General features: G+C 43.3%; 1 protein-coding gene across 1 annotated transcript in view; it reads right to left on the bottom strand.

Annotated features, from left to right (window-relative positions):
* The window catches only part of AFF3 (ALF transcription elongation factor 3), a 339879-nt gene that overhangs the window by 45504 nt on the left and 273043 nt on the right, over positions 1 to 21332 (bottom strand). Inside the window, exons 10-12 of the mRNA XM_075082988.1 lie at positions 11891 to 12056; positions 3158 to 4201; positions 465 to 589 (exon numbers count right to left, since the gene is read on the bottom strand). Of these exons, the coding sequence (XP_074939089.1) occupies positions 465 to 589; positions 3158 to 4201; positions 11891 to 12056 (1335 nt within the window). The remainder of the gene's footprint in view (positions 1 to 464; positions 590 to 3157; positions 4202 to 11890; positions 12057 to 21332) is intronic.

The following is a 21332-nucleotide window of genomic DNA, read 5'->3' as shown; positions in this document are numbered from 1 at the left end:
GGAACTGAGTGTTGCAGGCATTGTCATGAATATTTTTCTCAGTCTTCCATAGAGTTTATAGATAATTGTATTTAAACCATACATCCAGCCAAATTTTAAGCTTGAAACCTGTAACACTGTAAGGAAAGAAAAGGTTATAAGATGGTTGCCTATGTGAATTGGTACCTACAACGCAGTGTTTGGGAATATGTCTCGGATGATCGCTCTAGCAATAATTACTCATTCCATGAGCCTTACACTTGGACTTACAACTTTGTGCAACAGGACAAAAATGCAAGTATATAAATGTGTCAGGAGCTGCTCACTTGTTCATTAAACCAGAAGAAAGGAGAATGCAGTGGGCAATTTTTCAACATAAAATGTGATAATTAAAATATAAATCCTATTAAAGCGAAAAATAACACACGGCATTAAACTGCAACTAGTTGTATGAGTCAGTGGTAAATAAGAAGGAAAATGCTTACCTATTTTCATTCATATTGCAGTGATTTGCTGTTGTGATGCTATGGGCAGAGGCAGCTAATCGTGAAGAACCCTCTCTCTCTAAATGAGTCTTCTTGATATCTCTGCACTCTTCCTCATTCTCACACTGAATGAAGAGAAAAATAATAATCTTGTAGGCTTTGGATTTACTACACATCCAAAAGTATTTCAGCAAGCCAGGGGCTGGTATTTTCTGGCATTTTGGTATTAATGATGACACCTTCTTTGAGCATATACCTAATGGGGATCAGAGACGATAGGTCCATGTCTTAAGAAACTAAAATCTAAAGAGGCAGTGTGTAAACAAAGAAGTAGACTGTAAAACTTGGATTGATTCAACCACTTCCCCACTTGCATCTTGGGATATTTTTTCTTTGTATTGCCTTCCTTGCCCATCTCCTCTGTGCTTTTATCTTGCCTAGTCCTCAACCTCACACCTCTTTTGTCTCGCTCCATCTTTCTTGGAATCAGTGAGTATGCCAATACTAGTAAATACAAAAGACCAGCAACTGGTGCTGAGGCCAACTGGCATGGCCCAGCTTGTACCCGTGCACTCATCTCACTCCTCCTTCAAACCAGGGTATGCCACATTCGAACTGCCTTTTGGGAAGGGATCTTAAGTCTGTACGGTCCTGAGCGAGTCAGTGTTTGGAAGAACAGAAGGTGGCCCAGGCTAAAACCATGTTAGCAAGCATGCTAACAATTAAACAAAGAGGATGAGTGTGTAACACCGCTTGGGGCTGGACCCTGGCCCTATCTGACCTATTTATATGAACACAGACAGTGTTTTCTGCCTACTTAATTTCATCTTATGTTCCTTAGGTTCCACCACTGTCTCCCAAAGGCACTGCTTTCTCAGCCTCCTACAAAGTCCACATCCTTTTCCACTTCTAATGTTTCTCTAGTTGCCAGTGCTGGCTGAGCTTTACTTGTGAACTGTTGATTCTCCTGAATTTATTGCCTTGCTGCATGGTAACAACATTTGTTGTGTTATCTACTGCCACTATAGCTGCTGCTATGGGGTTAATGTTGTAGCTTACGCTCTACAGGAGTGATGATCATCTCACACCTCAGTGCTTAACCATCCTCCTTTGTCTCTGTTGCCCATCTTGAGGTTATGACAAAGGTGGAAGCAATAAGGACCTCTTTCTAATTTTGCAGTTATGTCTGGTAATCCATTCGTATTAGTCTTATTCTTAAAGTCTTTTGGGAAGGGGGATCACATCTTGTGAGTTTGCAAGGCAACTGTCCCACTGAGGGTCTTATTCCAGGCTGAGGGGCAATTTGGTACTCTAGGAATGCCTTGTATTTATTATATCACTAAAACTACCAACAACAGCAATGCTTTAAGACAGGAGAATAAAAGGTATAATATGGGCTACAGAAAGTCGGATTAAGCATGTCTAGTGTGACTGCATTATTTTGCTCTTCTATCGTGTCCTCCTGTTTCCTTCTGTGTGTACAGCTTGGCACTATCATACTGGCATCTCCTATGCCACAAAACACAAATCTTTTGCTTCTGACACTCTTTCTTGGCCTCTTCCCCATCACTTTGTACTGTGCAATTACTATCCTGCTACTTCCTAAAGAAAATGCAGACAAATGCATCTCAAAGCTTAACAGGGCTCTCTGTTTTGGCTCTACCAGTGGCCAGAACAGAGCCACCACATTTCAGATACTAAAAAAGAAGCCTGAAATGAAAAAAGATAAAAAAAGGAAAGCGTGCTTTAGATAAACAGTCACTAAAATTGTACAGATCAATCTGCACACGTACAGTAGCTCAGAGGGCAACAGATGACTGCACAGTAAAACTGTCCAGAAATTGGGCAGATGGTAATTCCCATTCAGAGCAACTTTTGGGGTCAGAGCAGTACCCACAGACCAGAAAGCCTCCTTGTGGACAGCTGTGGCCATGGGTTGGAGGGGGGCTTTCTCCCGAGCACCACCAGTGGCTCAGAGAGCCTGTGGAAGAGGCAGGGTGGAGGGGTGGATGTGACCGGAGGGCTGTGCCCACTTGGCTGCTGTAACAGTGCTGCTGGGGAAGGGGCATCTAAGGGGCTACACTCCCACTTCTCACAGCTGTGTGAGAGCCCCAAGGTAAAAGTGGGCTGCAGGGGTGCAAGGGAGGCATGTTGCAGAGCCTGGCAGGTCCCAGGTCTCTGTCAGTGTAACCCCCATGAAGCTGGGGCTCCCTGCCCAGACTGAAGGACTTGCCTCTTGTTGACAGTATGAGGGGGGAAAAGGCATTGCCTCTCCTTTTTCGACAAGTGCAGTGATACTGTGCAGACCATCACAAGACAGCTGTTTATATTCCCTTTGCTGACCTGAGCATCACCTCCAAATGCTTCAGGTTTTGAGAGAAGCCTCAAGATAGAACACTATCCTACTAAAAGGCAGTGCCTTTGCTAAGGCATGGAAAGTCGTGTACCAGCAGCAAATGCCGTCTCCAAGGGACTGTGATCCCTCATGGCCAGGAGTTTCCTCACCTCCTGGGATGGCATCTCCCCTGGGGCTTGGCTGGTTTCTACACAGTGAGCAGGGACAAAGCCCAGCTCTGAAGCTCTGGTCTGGAGAAGACACCACCATTGAGCACTGGATGCAGGAGCAAGCATTGCTTGCCTCCCACTTGCTGGAGGCCCCCCTACCCGCCCCGATCGGTCCCTCCGAAGCTCACCTTGCGTTTCCTTCTAGATTTCGGTAAACCCTTCTCTGCTGGGGGGTCAGCACTACTACCCTGCGGGAGGCTGGCCGCCTGGTTTGCTCCAGCGCTCATGGCCAGCGGCTCTTCGGGCAAACGCTCTGGAATCCTGGACAAAAGAGCCAAGTCAATGTTGACCCACAGTGACTTTACCTCATCACTGTCTTTCAGAGGAGACAGGAGCTCATTCCTACCGAAAGGAACCAGGGTGTAAAACTGTTCCTCCAGCTCCTTTGCTATTTCACTACTAGTCCTGGCATTAATGGAGCCAAAGGCACTGCAGCCACCGTGGGGTTTGCTGGCGGCGCCGGTCCCCGTGTCCTTGGTGCGTGGCTCGGCCCCAGCCGCTGCTGGCGCCTTGGGCAGCGGGCGCTCCTCCTGCTCTGACTCAGAGCCCGAGTCAGAGGAGGATGACGAGGATGAAGACTCAGTCTCGATGAACTCCTTGGATTTGGGCGCCGTTTTGCTTGGTCCCCGGGCCCGACGCTTCTCACTGGCTGTGGCTGAGCGGGGCTCCCGGCGATGCCCTGCTCTGCAGCCACCACCAGTGTTGCTGCCGCCAGGCCGGGCCCTCGGTGCCTCGCTAGCAGTGTTTTCTGGAAAGCTGTGACTACCGGGGGGCTCCTCTGTGCCAGGGCAGTGGGGGCCGTCCCCGGCAGACGTCCTCTCAGCCCGCCGCGGTGCCTTCTTCCCCGCCGCCCGCCTTGGAGGCCCGCTGTCAGCAGCCGGGGGTGACTTCTGCCGGCTGCCCTTGCTTCCTGGTGCTTTGTTGGCGGTCCTGGGCCGTGGTCCGTCCCCAACGGGGGTGGTGGCAGTGGCACGGCTCTCCCCACTGCGGTGCTCAGCTGCGCCAGCAACCACGGTCTTGTCGCTTTCCTGTCGCTCTGCCTTTACGCGGCCGTAGTAGGGATGCGCCTCCAGCGCTGGGCCGTCATGGTGGGTCAGGATGGGTGCTTTGTGCGGGGTGACTTTATTCAGCCACTTGTCCAGCTGCCACTTGTTGGATGAGGGTGGCTCGGGCTGAAAGGGAAACAGATGGCAATGAGCTTAGTGCCTAGAGCTTGCTGCCCTTGCCGCAGGGCTCCCTCAGGGGCACTGAAATGCTGGGCCCCTCCTGGTACTGCAGAGATTTTCCTCTGGTCAAAGAGCCACCCCCAAGCCATGTCAACCCCCTTGCACTGGCCCTGCATGGCAGGAAGGGAGATGTGGGTCATGCCACGCAAGTGGGTATATTTTTGGTTTCAGAATGAGGTTGGGAAGAAAGACAGTTTCCATGATTCATCATCTCTAAGGATGATTCACGCAGTGCTACTGGCATCGGCTTTACTGGGAAATGCTCCCAAGTTTCCAAATGGAAGAAAAGATAATGGTGATAGGAAGGGAGGAAAACAAGGCAGGTGTATGGCTGAGGCTAAGGGAGGAGGGCTAGTAGGAAAGCTAGCGATATGTATTTTGTGTCCTGTGCCATCGCAATATATAAGAAAAGTATTTTAAAAGCATACAAAGAGGCATATAATGGGGAGCTGGAGGGCTAACCAGGCAGTTCACATAATCTGTCTGGTATTGACGCTATAATCCTGTGGGATCCCACAAACATTTTTTGTGTGGTGGTATTGTCAAGTGCTCATTTTGTGAGTATTGTGTGGCTGTTAGTTTTTCTCTTCATTCTGTCACAACATGATCAAGTTATAAGACAGCATCTAAAACATAATGGTGTTCGGACAGTGAAGAAGTGGGATAATTATGATTTCAAATGTAACCACAGCTCAGACAATGTTATTTCAGAACAATGTGCAAGTGTTTTCTAGTGCTTCTTGCAATCAGTAATTTGAATGTAATAAAATGAAGAGGAAAGGCAAAAAATCCCAAAAGAAATAAATGATGGAGTAGATGGCCAGCCATAACCTACCCCCGCAGAAGCCAATATGAATAGTCTTCTAATTTCCTTAACTGGAACCAAAGTTTGATCCACTATGCTATTGCATACAAATAATCATAAAGCATGTCATGAGTCTAACATGAAAACCATCAATGCTCCGAAAGAAATTTTGTTCAAGAGAGAATATCCACATTCTCTAACCTAAAAGAGTCTCTAACCTAAAAGAGTCTCTAGAGGCTCCTAAAATAAGCAAGAAAGTTAGATATTGGAATTCATATGATACAAATATTCCTTCTCACAGAAGTGTCTAATTTACTCATTATCGAGCTAGCCAATACCTATGGGAAGTTTGCTGGATTGCCTTAAGTTTATTTTGTCTTAAGCATACTCCCTAATATCTTACAGGAGGAATTTCTTTCCTGAGCTGTAAATCTTGAAAATGGATGGGCAGTATTTCTCTTGGATGAAGATATATTTTTACAACTCTTAACTCTTTATCTAAAATAAACAGCATTTTTTGATTGCTGCTGAAAATACAGATAGATTTCTTTGGTGCCATTCATTGTGCACTGGATTTATTAGATATATAATAAAAGGCTCACTGTACATGGAAGCCTTTCCACTGTTCAGGTGTATCTAAGAAAAGGACATACATCAGAAGCAAGTGGGGAAAAATATACCTCTGCCTATAAGCATAGGTCAGAGTGAGGGCAGCTTGAAAATTCAAAAAAACTTTCAGCTTTTCTGTTACATCCCATTCTGTCTGTTTATGTACCTTGTAATTCTTGAAAACAGTGGTACACAAAATATGGATTTCAGGGCATCACAGTAAACCAGCAGAAAACAGTGATTAACTGCTACAGTGTCATAACTTGGCAACGTGGTACATTCCTACCATAACATGTCTCCTATTTAGGCAGAATAACTACAGTCCCACCAACCTATAACCAACCATGAAGTCTAATAAAATGGTGAGCAGTGCTGCCAGCTTTACTAATTTTGTCAGGAGTTTCAGGACACTCGTTTTTTCTTACAGCCTCAGCTCTCAGAATCATGGGCTTAGATGCACAACCAGGTTTTATTTAAATAAAAATTGAAATCCTTGTGGCTGCTGAAAAACCCATAAGAAGTGTCTGCTAAAAAAAAAAACCTTTAAGACACATCTGCTAAAAGTAAAAAGTCTGCAGCCCATAAGGTAAAAGAATCCAAATTTTAAAAATCAGAATTTTAAAACTTTTTTCCTGATTTTTGGGCCCTGATAAAGTTTTGGAATATTTGAGATTGTCAGTTTAGATGAGTGATACCAGTTCACTTCTGGAAGTAATTTATTCAATCGATTGCTCTAACTGAAAAGTACTGTACTTTGAAACCACTTAAAAAAACACAGTACCTTGCATGACAACCAAATCATCACAGACAAGAATGAAGAGCAGGCCTAGTAAAAAAAGGGACTGGGAAAATTCACTCGAAAGTTTTCACCAGTACACTTTACATAACTAACTGCAATTATTTGTAGGAGAAAAAGAAAATCCCTAATTCTCCAGTCCACACCACCCCACAAGCAGGCTACATACCTTTGTATGGAAGAAAAGTTGGTTTGCTCAAAGTGGGGAATTTTCAGCAGCATGTAAGGATGGAAATATATATGAATATACACCCAGAGTGATCAGGTAGCAGAATGGCTTCGGTCCCTTAGTTTTTTGTGTCCTGGAAATATGCTGCTCTCAAGGCCTTGAAGAGAACTGGGTGGTTTTTAATTGGAGTAAAGCTGGTGGTGCACTGATGGGCAGCAGCAATAGGAATAACAGTCTGTGGTGAAGCTGACTTGCAATCAAATATGGGTTTGGCATGAAAACCGAAACCAGGAAACTTTATTAGACAAAGATAGTTCCAGGGACCAATGTACCACAGACATACACATGTACCAGGCTTCATCAAGAAACAGAAGGATGCCATACACTTCCTTAAAAATTGTGGGTGGATTCATCTGTACAACATAGACACCTATATCTGAGCTAGTCAACGAGTTCCTTCTCCAGTCAGTGGACTACTCTTCTAGGGTGTGAAACATTCCCTCTTGAAATAGATATCTGAAATAGGCCAGATGAGCTGGGCCCTAAAAATGTCTATTCCTCTCCACCGACTGTAAAGGGGAGGCTGAGGTGATGAGCAGATGTAGGTATCTACAGCGCAAGTGTCCAAATTTAGGTGGGATGACTCCTACACAGCATGTCTATGTATCTCAGATTTCTTCAAGGCTACAAGTGCAACCAGAGGCACAAGTGGCACGCATCCGAAACAAATCCTTGTCAAAACATCATTCAGAAACACTTTCTGGGGTGAAGGGCTCTTAAACAACGTAAGTGTAATGGGATCACTCTATGCTAACTATTAAAAAAAGGGGCCAAACGTGTAGCTAATACCATGGCAAACTTGAAGCGTGAAACTTTAATTGAGAGATCAGATAGCCTATAATATGTGCATGTACGTAGCCCACTGTGGGGCAGGACTGAGCTATCACCCATCCCTGCTGTATACTCAGCCTATTGTAAATCCACATACTAATTTACTCTTATGATAGCTTGCTTGTGCTGCCCTGCTATCAAAGATTTCATTCGGGGCAATCCCCTTAAAAATGTGGTGCCTTTTCTTCTATTTAAGGCATAGATGATGATGAATAAGATGATGATGACTACTACTACTATATTGCTACTATTAGCACTGCTGCTAGCATTTTATCAAATTAGAACTGGGGATTCCCATGTGTTAGGCACGGCACACATATACTGTAAGAGGTGGTTCCTGCCACACAGAGTTTTCTGAAGGGAAGGGAGAATTTAGTTTGCAGTCAATGTCAAAAATAGTCCACAGGACAACTAAAGCCCATGAATCCGATTTGCAAAGGTAAAGATAGTGTCTAGAGCTGGCCTAGTGGTAAAAGCTCCTTTTCTTCTGAGTGTACCCGTCAGGAAATTGAAACATGACTATACTGAAGATGGGAAGCACAAACTTTTTGGAAAAAAAGACAGATACAGAAAACATACCCCTCTTACCCTGCAACCCTACAACTACAACTCTTCTTCTCCTGCCTCCTTAATGAAATCTATCAGTGAAGAAAGGCTGGCAAGGTGACAGGAGCACGCTCACCAGTTAGCTAGTCTGTTAGATGCACACTTTCTTCCTATTTTCTGAGCTAAAGAGAAGAGAGCCAATGCCACAGAGCATGTGAGGGAACAGCAAGGATTCACAGGCAGTGGCTCCTCAGCCACTGGTACTGATGTCCAGGCACTTGAAGGACTTGATGCACAGTGGTCAGGAGATTCCTCTCTGCTGATGACAGAGGAGGGTGGGGAAAAGCATTTCAGCTTTGACCTGGTCAGTCAGAACGTGGGGACTTGAGGCGAAGAGTATATCCTGTGATGATGGAATAAGCATGGACAAAAAGTATATGTGAAACCTTGAAAAAGAGGAAAGAACTTTAATGGTTGTGAACTAGTCAAAACAGCAGAGGCTGCAAAGGACACTGCATCTGGTGCATGGGGCTGGCAGGGCCCAGGACACGCCACTGCTCTCTTCTGGCCTGGTTACTGTTGACTGGCCACTGATGCTTTGTCCCATGCTATGGCTTCTCTGCTTCCTTCCTGCCCATTCCACCCTCTAGTCCTCCCTGCATAGTGAGAATTCCCAGTTGTCTAACCAGATTCAGCCTTAATAAAGGTCTGCAGGATAATTCAATGGAACAAAGAACAAACAAACCAATTTCTTAGCTTTTGAAATGTAGCTTTTTCTATGGACTTGACACCCAAGTGTTTTTTTCTGCCATCTGAAATAATTGCAAGGACAAGATGTCATTGTTTTCCAGAGTCCTCATTTATGACGTTAATTAAGGTCATGCAAAGGATTCATGACTCCAGCAAAGAAACAGGAGATAGAAGCTTCAGTCCCTTGTTCATAATTTCAGGTTTGGCAGTCCACAAAACTGAAACTACCCACATTAATGTCTGAGGCACCTTAATTTGTCCACATCACTGAAACCAGTCTGAATGTTGTCTCCTGTTCTAGCTCAGCCATTATTCTTAGTTTACTGCAGACATAAAGTGTAGACAGCTGAGCTAGTCACTACAGGCTCTAAATAGTCAATGGAAAGAAACAGACACTTTTAGGGTGCAATTCATCTAATCTATTTTATATGTATGCTTTACAATGAGCTGCTTTTACAATCTTGGCAACTGCATTTAGACACCTGAGAACAACTCAAAGATCTCAAAATGAGGTGAGGAAAAAATACAGAAGAAATGAAACAGCAATTGAATTTCTATATAACCTCAAATGCAGAAGACACACTGTCCTAGAAATAAAAATCTTTGAGTATGTGCATATAAGATTTCAGATTATGGGGAAAAAAAAGAATGGAGGCCTCGTAAGAGTCTGCAGATTTCCAGATTAAGTTCCCCCTGACCTGGAAATATGGATTTCCTGCCCAGCATTGTCTGGAGTACTCAAGTTCATTGTACCTGAATTTATCGGTTTATGCTAAAGCAAAAGCAAAGATGTATTTGCTTTTTCTGTCTCATTCAATAGATGAAATTAATTTTAAGACTAGGACTGGAATTGAGTCCCCCAGTTAAATTTAGGTGGACACAGCCTCCCTTTAAAGAGCTTTCCAAGGACCTGTCTCTCTCCATTTACTGAGTAAGAACATGGCATATACTTCAGGGAGATGGCTTCACTGCTTGCATAAATATAAGTTAAAGCATTAATGTAAAGCAGACATGACTTCCGGTCAGATGCATCACATAAGCATGTTTTTAACTGGTTCCATCAGTCATATGATAGGCCTGGGAAAGCACTGGCCTTTGGGGAAAGCACAGGTATCCTACTTCCCTGGGATGCCCTGACCCTAGCCAGATGAATGTCATGGCCTCTCCCATATCCCATCAAGGCATGACCTATTAAAACTACTGCAGCCATCACATTTTTTTGAGTCATTTACATTTTCGTATAAGCGTGTTTCATACAGCGTGTCCTAGAAGGCAAACCACACAAATATAATGCAAAGAGACAAGCAATCTGTAGAGCAGTGCAGCTGTTTCGTGACAATGATCACTAGTAACTCAGGCTCTGTACAAAAGTAGTTCCAAAGATCTCGAGAGGATATGTATAAAATGCTTAGGAGGAGGCACTTCCTCCACGTTTCCATGACTCTCAGTCCCCTGCTTGACTTTATGAAATCCACAGCCTGCCTCAGTTAATTAACTTCCCGCATTCCCTGGGGAATTGCTGGTCTCTGGTCCAAGCAGCATGGATATCTGCCTAGATAGTAAACACTCCTCCCTTCCTGGGTACTATGCTTCTCCTCCTTTTATCTCATATTTCCTTCCCCCCCAGTGGTTCGTTCTCTTTCTTCTCTTTGCCCCTTTCTTCCACCTTCTGAGGTCCTGCAGGGAGAGGAAAGACTGAGTGCTAGATGTCTGCACTAATTCCATTGGGGAACGAGGCAGAGAGAGAAAAAGGTCTTAACGGGTCGGATGAGAGAGCTCAGAATGGGAAATAAGACATGGGGTAGCACAGGGAGGGCAACAGGGAAGAGAGACTGGAAGGAAGAGAATAAAGACAAAAGGAAAGAGAACAAGAGAGAGATTTAGGAAAGGGACAAAGTGAGAGGAAAATTAACTGGAAATGGATCTGAAAGTGCTGTGAAGGAAAGACAGAAGGGAAGATAAGCATTAAATAAGGAACAGAAGTGACAGAACCTGAGAAAAATATATTAAGGATGTTTCTGTGAGTGCTGGATTTTGCCTGATAGGAAACATGGCCCACAAATAATTGAGGAAAAGATGAGGAAAGGCTTGCTGGTTATTCAGTGTAATTTTTCAGCATGAGAGAATAAGTGAGGCATAGTTTTGGGGGGAGGAGTCTGGTGATTGGATGCTTTATGTGGAGTAGGAAAATACACTGACAGTATTTCATGTGTATTTACAATCTGGCTGCTAGATTTTTGAATATTTTTACATACATTGATGTGTGTGATGTGGCTGTGGAGCTCATGGTTTTATACTAAAGGTGTGTATTGACCAAAAGATTTAAAAATATCAATCCTGGTGGAAAAGCAGAGCAGAGAAAGCAGCCTTGTCATGTCTGTTGAGCACTCTGCAGAGGTGAAAGCAGAAGGTGGCATAGCACTGGCAGCTTAATTGTAATTTGGCTAGGGCTTGTCTACATGTGGAAATTTTCAGTACTAGCTTTCCAGATGACAAGTTTGTGCTTAATGTTTTGCACCATAAGTAATTCAGTTTAGTCCATTTTGGAGGTGGATTAAAATAAATCACACAAAGGCAGCAGTAGCAGAGAATAATTCACTTAGAGAGTGAGATGAGGGAAGTGAGTGAGTGAAAACCAACTGTTTTGCTTAAAAATCCACCCTCAAACTGATTTTATAATAGCTTCCCTGTGTAGAGAAGCCTTTAGTTCCCTTGCAGTGCTGGGAGCCCGCATCAGGACTTACGCACTAAGCAAGCCATGGAGGCAGAGTTGCATAAAACTTCAAGCAAGCTGTGAGCCTTGCAAGGTGCTCCACTCACCTCCAGTTTGAGGAAAACATCACAGGGTTATTTCTTTCTCCGTTTTTGTTTGAAATGCTTTAATCTGCCCCAGGATCCCCTGCTGCTTGCATTTCACAGCAATGCCAAGAGGAGGATCCCTGGGCCTTTCTCTTCCATTTTTTTTAGCGCGTCTCCCCACAGCCTCCTTGTGTTGGCTTGGCTGGAAAAAGGTCTGAGTGGGTGTAACAACGGATTGCCGCCCTAAATTGTAAAAAGCAAAGCCCTTACCTCTGGGCTGGAGTAATGCGAGGGCTTGCTGCCGTCACTCTCACTGGAGCTGCTTTCACTCTCTGAGTCAGACTCTGAGCTGGTCTCCGATTCACTGGAGCTGCTGCTGCTTGACCCCTTGCTGGAGAGTCCCGAGGCTCGGGCGTTGGACTGCGGCACCACCAGGCTGCCAGTCCCACACACAGCCCATTTGGGAGCGGGGAGGGAAGAGAAGAAAACAAGAACATAGAAAAGCCACATGTAAAAACCATGGTGGTTTAGGGAGCATACCTATCTGAATGCCTGTGAGCTTGTCTCTGCTGCTAATGGATGGTGAACTGAGTTCAACATTACATTATTAAAACTGGGAGGAAAATATGGGGTTACCCTCATATTCATTTAAATCCATAGCCTTTGCCATCTCTTCTTTATCTGAGGGAGGGTCAAGGTTTCACTTCAGCTGTCTCTTTCTCATTCAACAGATATTTTAGGATGTATTAAAAATATCAAATGTTAGAAAACAGAGTATCGAAAGCAGTCTTACACTGTCTAATGAACACTTTGCACAGAGGTGAAAGCAGGAGATGAAAAAGGTGAGCAGTTAAGAAACGGAGTTGAACTCCACAGTACCAGTCATTTATAAGTAGTAATAGCAATAACGATAATAATAACAATAATAATACATCCTCACTGGAGCTTCTGACCCCATCTTTTGTTCTGCACACTTCTTCACCTACCCGTAAATGATGTGGTTACCTGTATATACCATCTTGATACTGAAAACTGGAAGATGTAAGACTCTGATCCTGCAAAAACTTGAAGAGCTCAAGCTTGTGTTTTTGCACGTCAGCAGTGCAGTGCTGTCAGCAGAGCTACTTGCCTTCTTGAAAGTTATGTTTGCATGCAAGTGTTTGTATTATCAGGCCTGACAGCAGAAGAAATGTATACTTTCCTGAAATAGTTGACCACGCATATTAAAAGTATCACAGTCATAAAGACTTGAGTGTGAAATGTCCTATTAAGTCATCCAGCTTATTCCCCAGGCAGTGGAAGATTGTTCCCTATAGCAGGGTGCATTTTCTAGTGAGTTGTCCAATTTGATTTTAAATGACTTGAATGCAGCTTTTACTTTTACCCCAGGGAAACTTCTCTGCAAACTAACCCAAATTCCACTGTCAGAAATTTGTCCCTACATTCAACCTGGAGTTGCCCTTTTGAAATTTATTGTTGTTACTTATTATTTCATCCTATTGCTAATAGTTACTATGATAAATTATCCTCCTCCCTTTTTGCTTTCACATATTTGCAGACTGTTTTCCTGCCCTACTTCAGTCATCTTTCAGACAAGGCCTTACATATTTACTTCTTCTGATCTTTCTTCATAAGTCATTATCTCCAGGGATATGGGATCATTTTTATGGCTTTTTTCTGAACTCATTCCAATTTGTCTATATCTCTCTGATAACAGGATGCCCAAAACAGAGTGCAGCATTATAGATGGGTTCTAACTAGAGCCCTACAATGAAGGGCTATTACCTTCCTGCTCCTTGATGCGTTGTTTCTGTAAACATATACCTGGGCTGTGATGGAATATATAGTCCATTAACACTCCTACATCTCTTTCAACACTGTTTTCTCCAGAATTCCTCCACTGATAGCTACCTTTTAGATTATTTGCTTCCAGAGAGATTAGCTTGCTTTTTTTCTTCATACCAGATCTCATTTTCTTCTTTACCGCACATGATTCTAGCTCCTTTTGATTTATTTCTCTGCCCTCGGAGGTGTCTGCAGCGACTTCTAATTTAGTATCAAATGGAAACTTAATTAAATGGTTATTCACTTCCTTTTCCAGATCATTAATGAGACTGTTAAATAAACCCCACATGAAACACACCGGTACCCTAATAACCATCTCTTCCCAACTCCATTCACCAGTGTTTACCATTACCCTTGTGTATGCTCCATCAGTCCAATATTGCAGCTAAAGCAATGTGATCTTGGAGATGCATTCTGTGGGAAATAATATCTAATAATTAATTACAGTTCTGCTATGTTGCACCTAATGAATTGTCTTTACCTGCTAATGGTGCATTTCATTCTGGAAAACTGGTACCTGACACCTGACACAAGCAACATATGACAGGCAATTTCTGGGGTTTTGAAAACAGGCCAGGCCATCAGAGATGCAACTTCAACTCCACGATTCCCCACGGCTGCACATTTCCTAGCCCTATCCCAGCCTCCCCTAACATATGCCAACCCTTCCCCGCTGGACCACCTGTCTTTGCACAAGCCAATACTCCCACCACATTGCCTTTACTTGTAGCATTCCCTTTGCCTTTTGCTAGGAAGTGGCACAGATGCCCGTGGCTTTCTTGCTTCAGAGAGTTTCTGGTTGTCTGGGGAATCGTGCTGCTGTTGGAGAGCTTTCTGCACCCTTTGAAGTGCAGTGGGGCCAGGCAGTGCAGAAAACCTCACCTGTGATCTCACCTTAATAATTAAATCAAGTAAAATAAACAGGAGAGGGAGGAACTGACATCCATTTATATTTTTGACCTTTATTTCCATCCTTGTAACTATCAGGCGGTAGAAAGAGGAGACAGTAAAAGGTCATGTTCCAGCAGGACGGCTTGGTGCCACATGCATGCTCGCAGAAGTGCCTGCCAGCTCTTGGGAGGCAAGAGGCCTGTCATCATGCACAGGCATTAAAAGCACCAATTACAATGAGTGCCTTTAAAAACTCACCCTCTGCTGTTTTTGTTGTTATTCATGATGTCTCTTTGTCTAGCCAGGTAGGTGTGGTAAATACAAGATTTTCAGGCAGCCATTTGTATAACAGCAGTAAGGCACAGAGGTGCCTGATACAGAAACAGCTTATAAGCTTGTAAAAATTTTCCTTCCCAGAGAAGGAAAGTCAGTGTTTTGTGCACTGCTGTGGGACAATGCAGTTTTCCACTTGTACAGGTTGCCCAGTAAACTCTAGATGTAACTTGCTCACTTATATTAACAGATTACGGTCAATCCCTTGCTAATAAAATAGTGAGACCTATATAAAGGCCACCGTGTGTAGGATTTCTGGTTTTGATTTTTTTTCTTCTTCTTCTTTTCTTTTTTTTCTTAAGGGAATATGAAAAGGTAACTGTCTTTTCTGACAGTGTAGCTTAGGGAATGCTTTTGACAATGTCTGGCTCTGATGGATTTCCAGTCCTCTCCACAACAGCTTTCTGACTGTTGCCTGAAAAGTTCTTCAACATCACAAAACATCTGCACATTTATGTCCTGCCCCTAGTGACTGTGGTTTTAATTTTTAAACCATCATTTTTGTTTGGCATTGACTGAAGTATCCAGAATTGCTATATAGGGGATGAGGGAGAAAAAAACCCCACAGTAATATTTCTTTCCTGTTGTGACATGAAATGTTTTTCTAGGCTGCTGAATAGAAATTGTTACTACAGCCATAGATATAAAATATAACTGTTGGACTCTTCACAAACATCTGGAAATCTATGTTTGCTGCTCTAATGGTAGCCAATATACTACAAAAAACTAACATTACAATATTTTCCCATTTATGCTGATACCGTTGAAGTCTCCTGTCCCCCTTCTACTTTTTCCATTTTTAAATACAGTATATTCTAATGAGGATCGTCATTATATTTTAGTGACCAGGGTGAAAACAGTTACATGTTTCTTCATGCATTCTTATTAAAAAAGGACCTTTATTTTAAACTGGTGACTTCCATTTTGGACTGTTCTTTCTAAAGCGTGTAAGCAGTATGTGATCAAGCAGTTAAAATAAGACCGATTTACATTTTAATGACTGGCACATAACGTTCATGCATATTTTGCTACTGGCTTATGCCCCAGAATTAATTGCTACATCATAGAAATATTTTTATTTTAAGCAGTTAAAAAACAATTTGGGTAAGAACCACTTTTCTTTAAAGCCCTTGATCAGAACATGCACCCTCTGACTTAAGTGAGAGAGTAAATACCTTGTAAAGTAGCTAGAAGTTCAGTAATAACGAATACACCATCTGAAGTTTTTGATCAGATATCTCCCATCATCCTGGCTACATGGGACTTGGGCACCTAAACCCCTTGCAAGTCTCCAACAACGTATTTTCCTGCACTGCCTGGTGGACAAGTCACCCTTCTTGGAAAAACTGCTAGATACCTTGTAGCCTCAATTTTTCTCAGATGTGCAGGTTCAGAAACAGAGTGATTCAGAGAGATCAATACTTCTTCCCCACTCAAACTAACTTGTGATCCAAGTTGAGAGGAGGAGCCATCTCAATCCCTGGAGGAGCCTGAGAGGTTAGTTGGGCTGGGACAAGTTACTAGCTCCATCAGACTGCATGGCCATGGCCAGCCTTTGAACAGCACCAAGGTGGTTTAAATACTTGTGCAGGAAGGTGCAGGTGTTTACTATTCAGTCAGTGGAGAGACATTCCCAAATCAGATTGCCTCAGTGGCCCTCAGGAGACCTCTTGAGGTTAATCATGCTGGAACTGGGTCCCACTCTATGCTTCATATTAAGCTGCTGCTTACAGCTGCACTACTTTCCATGATAATAAATCATGGTGTTCAGCACTGGCCACAAGAAGTTTCTGGGAAGCTAAACATATGCTGCATTGCAGGAATTCAGTCTCAGTGTTTCAAAGGCAGACAGCAGGGATGCCTGATCAAGGTGCAAGTAAACCAGGTGCAGTTCTTTACCAAACTGCAAGTATTTGGTAACAATATTAAATGGATTCAAAAGCGAAAAACCCCTCCTTTATACCTACTTTACAGAGGTATGAATGATTATCAAGAATGCAAAGCAAGGGAGAATCAGGCCTTGAAGAAAAGACCGTGCTGAGCAAACATATTGGAGTGAGCCTCTGAAATACTTTTCCAGGCACAATAAAGGCTATACAAATGCTCATGATTCATATTTTGGAGTCCAGTCAGTCTGTGTAATTTCACTTTGCAAGAATTGTATCCAAAGCCTTCTTATCAAAAAGCTCAGTAACACTATCAGACGCTACCTGTTGTATTTGTTTTCATGTGTGGAGATGGGACAATATTTAGCCAGTGTCATCTACATAGCTGTGATCATCTAAACTATTTTTCTCCTCAAGCTCACCCTACGGTAGTGTCCATCAACCATTGTGCAACTACCCAGTGGCCCTGATTCCCCATAGGAAAGAGTAATGCAACAATTAGTGTGAAGAGCTGCCTTGAATAAACACATGCCACTGTTAGGGGTCACATTGTCAACGTTGAGAGGTAAACATGGAGAAGGTGATCTGAATTTGTAGATGTCACAAACGTTCAAGAAAATCCTAAGAAAGGCTGTATGAATGCTTGCATATTTGAAATATCCCGAAAATCTATCACTGTCTGGAAGATCAAGGCCAATTGTGGGAAAACAATACTCTGAAACAGACATCAGTCCCTTGGCTGACATAAACTGTCATAGCTCCATTGACTTCAATTAGGCTACACTGATTTAAATCAAACAGTAAATCTGACCAAGACTCTGAAATGATATTTCAAACTCAGTGATGAAAACATATTCCACGGTTTAAAGGAGCTCTGCTGGCAGAGTCTCTATTTTTAGTCCATATTAAAGTATCTGAAACACCACTTCCTTCTTCCCTTGAAGCCAACCTAAAAACCAGCAAAGGTCTTTTATGGAAAACTCTTTATCCCTTTGTTGTGAGGAGCAAATTCCACATGGTGCTTCCTCAAAGCACAAACTGAGAACATTGTGCCAAGATCTGTGTAATTATCTCTGCTGCCTGGCACCAAAGAGATTGCACGTCTCCCATGCACACAGTAGGGAATTCTTGTGTCGGTAACTGTGAATGAATCAGAGAGGCAACGGAAATGCCCACTTCTTGCTGCTGCTCCTGTGTATTTTTCAAACTCTGTTTCAACGAAGGCATCTGAAGCATGCTTACTGCAGGGGTCTATCTGTACTTGCAGATCACGCATCCCACTGTTGTAACAGAACATATGGGGATATTTTCTAAGGCAACTGTAGAATGCCAAGAAATAGCGCCATAAGGATAGCCTACAGAATGAATGTGGATGTTGTCCATTCGTTTCAGGCCAAAATCATGCTGAGAAAAGGGAGATGATACCACAAACTCTAGAATATGCACCCGCTTGAGGACAGCCAGATACCTCCATGGTTTAAAATACGAAGGCTGGTTCTGTACTTAACATAGAAATGTGAGTATGAGGAGCCTTTGCTCTAGTTTTAGCTCTGCCATGTTGAGTCTGAATAACCAAATCAGTCAACCCTTCCAGGGCTCCAGGCACCATCCTAGTCATACGGGGGGGTGACCGAACTTGCCTACCTTCAGTGTGTTAGGAGACGTCCTTCCTTATTCTTTAAAAAGCACTTGGATACCCTTGTTCCAAACACTGTATGGAAGTGACACAAATTTATGGTTTTGTACCTTTGCTAACTGAGAGCATGAAACCAATTAACTGTCTGAGTTCTTTACAGTTACTGATTGTCAGAACCTATCATTCACTAACAAAAAAAAGCAGCTAGCCCTGCCGTGGTTGGCTGTTTGGGCCCGACCGCAAAAGAATGAGGCTGGTCACTTCCCTTTCTCCAGGTAAAAAATTTCCCAGGAGTCTGTTAATATCTTTAGGAAACAGAGAAATGTTTTCATACCTTGTTCCTATAATGGATGAGGTATGAAATGGGAGTCATGATGAGTGAGAGTCCTGGAGGTTGTTCGGCTTGTCACAATACATAATGCTTCTGTGAAAGCACTGCATTACCTTAGCCGCACCACCTTTGCACAGCACAACTAATAAAGCACAGCTGCCAAGAACAGAGTTCATAGACTCCACCTATATTTTAACACTGTCCTTGGGAGTTGCTTAAATAGTTTGTGCTGACAAGACTACAAGTATCATCTGATAATGCAAGCCCAAGGTAAATCAGGTCTCTTCGGAGAGTCAGGTGTGCCCCGTGTGATTGCAGCTGAATTGCCAGAATAGTTACCGAAGAAAACCAAATTGGTAGGAAAGGCTGTTTAGAAAAACAAACTATGAAGCTCATGCACACACACATACAAAAAACCCTCAAGAAAATTCAGTCTGGCAAGGGGATAAGGCCTGGTTGGTACTGGAAGGAGCAGAATCACAGCTCCCACCTTGAAGGAATATAGTAGGAAAGAGAAAACCACTGAAAAAAACCTTGGCTAAAAAAACCCTCCTAAAATAAAATGCTACATAACAATTAATAGTGACATCTCTGTATAAATAGCTCTATCAGGAGAAGCGTGTGCCAGAGTATCTGAGATGAAAGGGTCCAATAGACCTGGAGCAGCATTAGCGTGGGGATGAAGTGATTAGTCAGCAGGCTGACAGCTGTGCTAGGAGCCTGGTGCCAGATTCCAGTGTATGCTTTCCACTGCTGCCAAGTGTTTGCTTGTCGCTCCAGATAAATGGAGCATCAGCAGTGTTTTATTTGACCTGCTCACAAGAAAAATAAAGCAACTCTGACTTCCTCAGTGTGTTTCTCGTTGACCTTGCATCAGCTGAATATGAGCAGAGAGATTCCCTGGTCCAGGAAAGTTAACTCTTTAGTAGAAGAGGAGTGATAGGGCCTTTTTACCTTGGTAGTATAATTAGTCTCTTAATGGCTCCAAGTACGGTGACTTAAAAGGTGACAGGCACAGGCTACGTGTCCTATACTGTCCTTGGAACATGCCCTTGGACCAATGGCCTGGAGAATGATGAACAGCTTTGAGAATAGAACGTGAACAGCCGCCCTCCTGCCTCCAGTGTGAAATCAGGAAACCATTTCTACAGAGACTTTTTTGGGGAGGGGTGGTCTGGGAACAGAAATAAATTGTAAGTGGATGAAGTTGTTGAGAAGATTCAGTCAGACAGCGCTGCTTTCGATTTCCCCCCTGAGACCAAGGGCAACAGCTTTTGTGTGTTTTCCTCTATATGTGCCCCAGGAGTTTTATTTTCTTTTCTTCATCAGTTTGGTCATGTTAGGAACTTTCTGTTTGAGATCCCCTCTGTTGTCTGGCTGAGGCCAGCTTCTGCTGCTCGGTGGGAATCAGTCTTTGAATTACATGTCTGAAAGGGAGTGTAGAACACACACTTTTTTTGACCTTTAATGCCCTCAATGTGTGAAGATTGTCCTTCATGGTGGCTAAGAGTGGCAACCATACCCTGGAAGCAGCATTACTCAGACTCTCTCGGATGATATGCCCTTTCCTCTTCTCCTCCAGGAATCTAGCCGTTACATTAGATCAAAAGGCCCAGGGAATGGGTAAGAAACCTAGGCAGACTTTGCAAGAAGGAAAAAGGACTCCTTTGAACACTTGTAGATATATGGTACTAGTGGCTGTGGTCAGGCATAGTTTTTCCATATCCAGTAATACTGAAGCTTTGGATGTCTTTCTGGCACTCATTGATTCCATGTAATAACCAAGTGCATTCTTCTGGATGCTGCTACTTTCCAATCTTTCCTCTTTTCCACCTGTCTCTCCTCCCCTCCTCACTCTGAGGAATTTCCTCCTGGCAGCCTCAGGAGTTGCTGTACACAATTGCCAACAGTCTCCAGACAACATGAGTTCTTTTGCCCAAGGGAGATCAGGTTACTTAGGTTCACTGAAGAAGGTAAATATCACTACAGATGAGCTCTGTTCCACTTCCCATTACACAAGTTAAAAACATGCCCGCATTTCATTGGTTTGCATGATAAGCCAGATATGGAATAGGACCTCAGGGGTCAGCTGTCAGAAGGTCTCATTAGAGTGGGCTAATGTGAAAGTAAAGACGTCATGAGGCTCTGCACAAGTGCTTTTGGTCACAGAGAAGCACTCAACATTCTGAATCCTACCGTCTGAAGAACTTCCGGACTGAGGGCTCTCAAGAGAGAGGGAGAGCTCCATAGGTGCCTCATTTTCACAAAATCTTGATGTCATATATGACAGTAGGAGGGGAGAACCTTGTGCTTCAGCAAAATAAGAAATTAGGAAGTCACAGCTTAAGTCAATGAAAATAGAAAGGCACTAATTTAGTGAGGGGTGAATGGAAATACAGAGTGTAAAGAGTGACAAGGACTAAGGACTGTTTGTAAGTCAGCTGCCAATAGGTCACTTAAAGACCTCAACCAAGCCAATTTTCTGACTTTGTGAGCAAATAAGTAGTGTGATTCATACAGTCAGGACTCCACCTATTGTGCAAGGCTTAAAAATGACTAAAAAATAAAGTAGCTGAGTTAAATCAAGGTGGAATTGAACCGTCTTGGTCAGATCTTGATACAGCTGGCCAGTGGGGTGTAAGCGGGTCCATAAGCATACAGCTTTTCTGACCCCAATTTACACAGGGACCTAACTACTTCCTAACTTCATCACCCAAAAATGCCTTCTGGAGATTCCCTACCTCTCTTTACAGACTAGAGGGAATCTAGAATTCTAATGGTTTCTTAAAC

Source organism: Phalacrocorax aristotelis, chromosome 1 (assembly GCF_949628215.1).
Source record: "Phalacrocorax aristotelis chromosome 1, bGulAri2.1, whole genome shotgun sequence".
NCBI classification, from domain to species: Eukaryota; Metazoa; Chordata; class Aves; order Suliformes; family Phalacrocoracidae; genus Phalacrocorax; species Phalacrocorax aristotelis.
The sequence above is the reverse complement of the archived record's forward strand: the minus strand, read 5'-3'. Positions and strand labels throughout refer to the sequence as shown.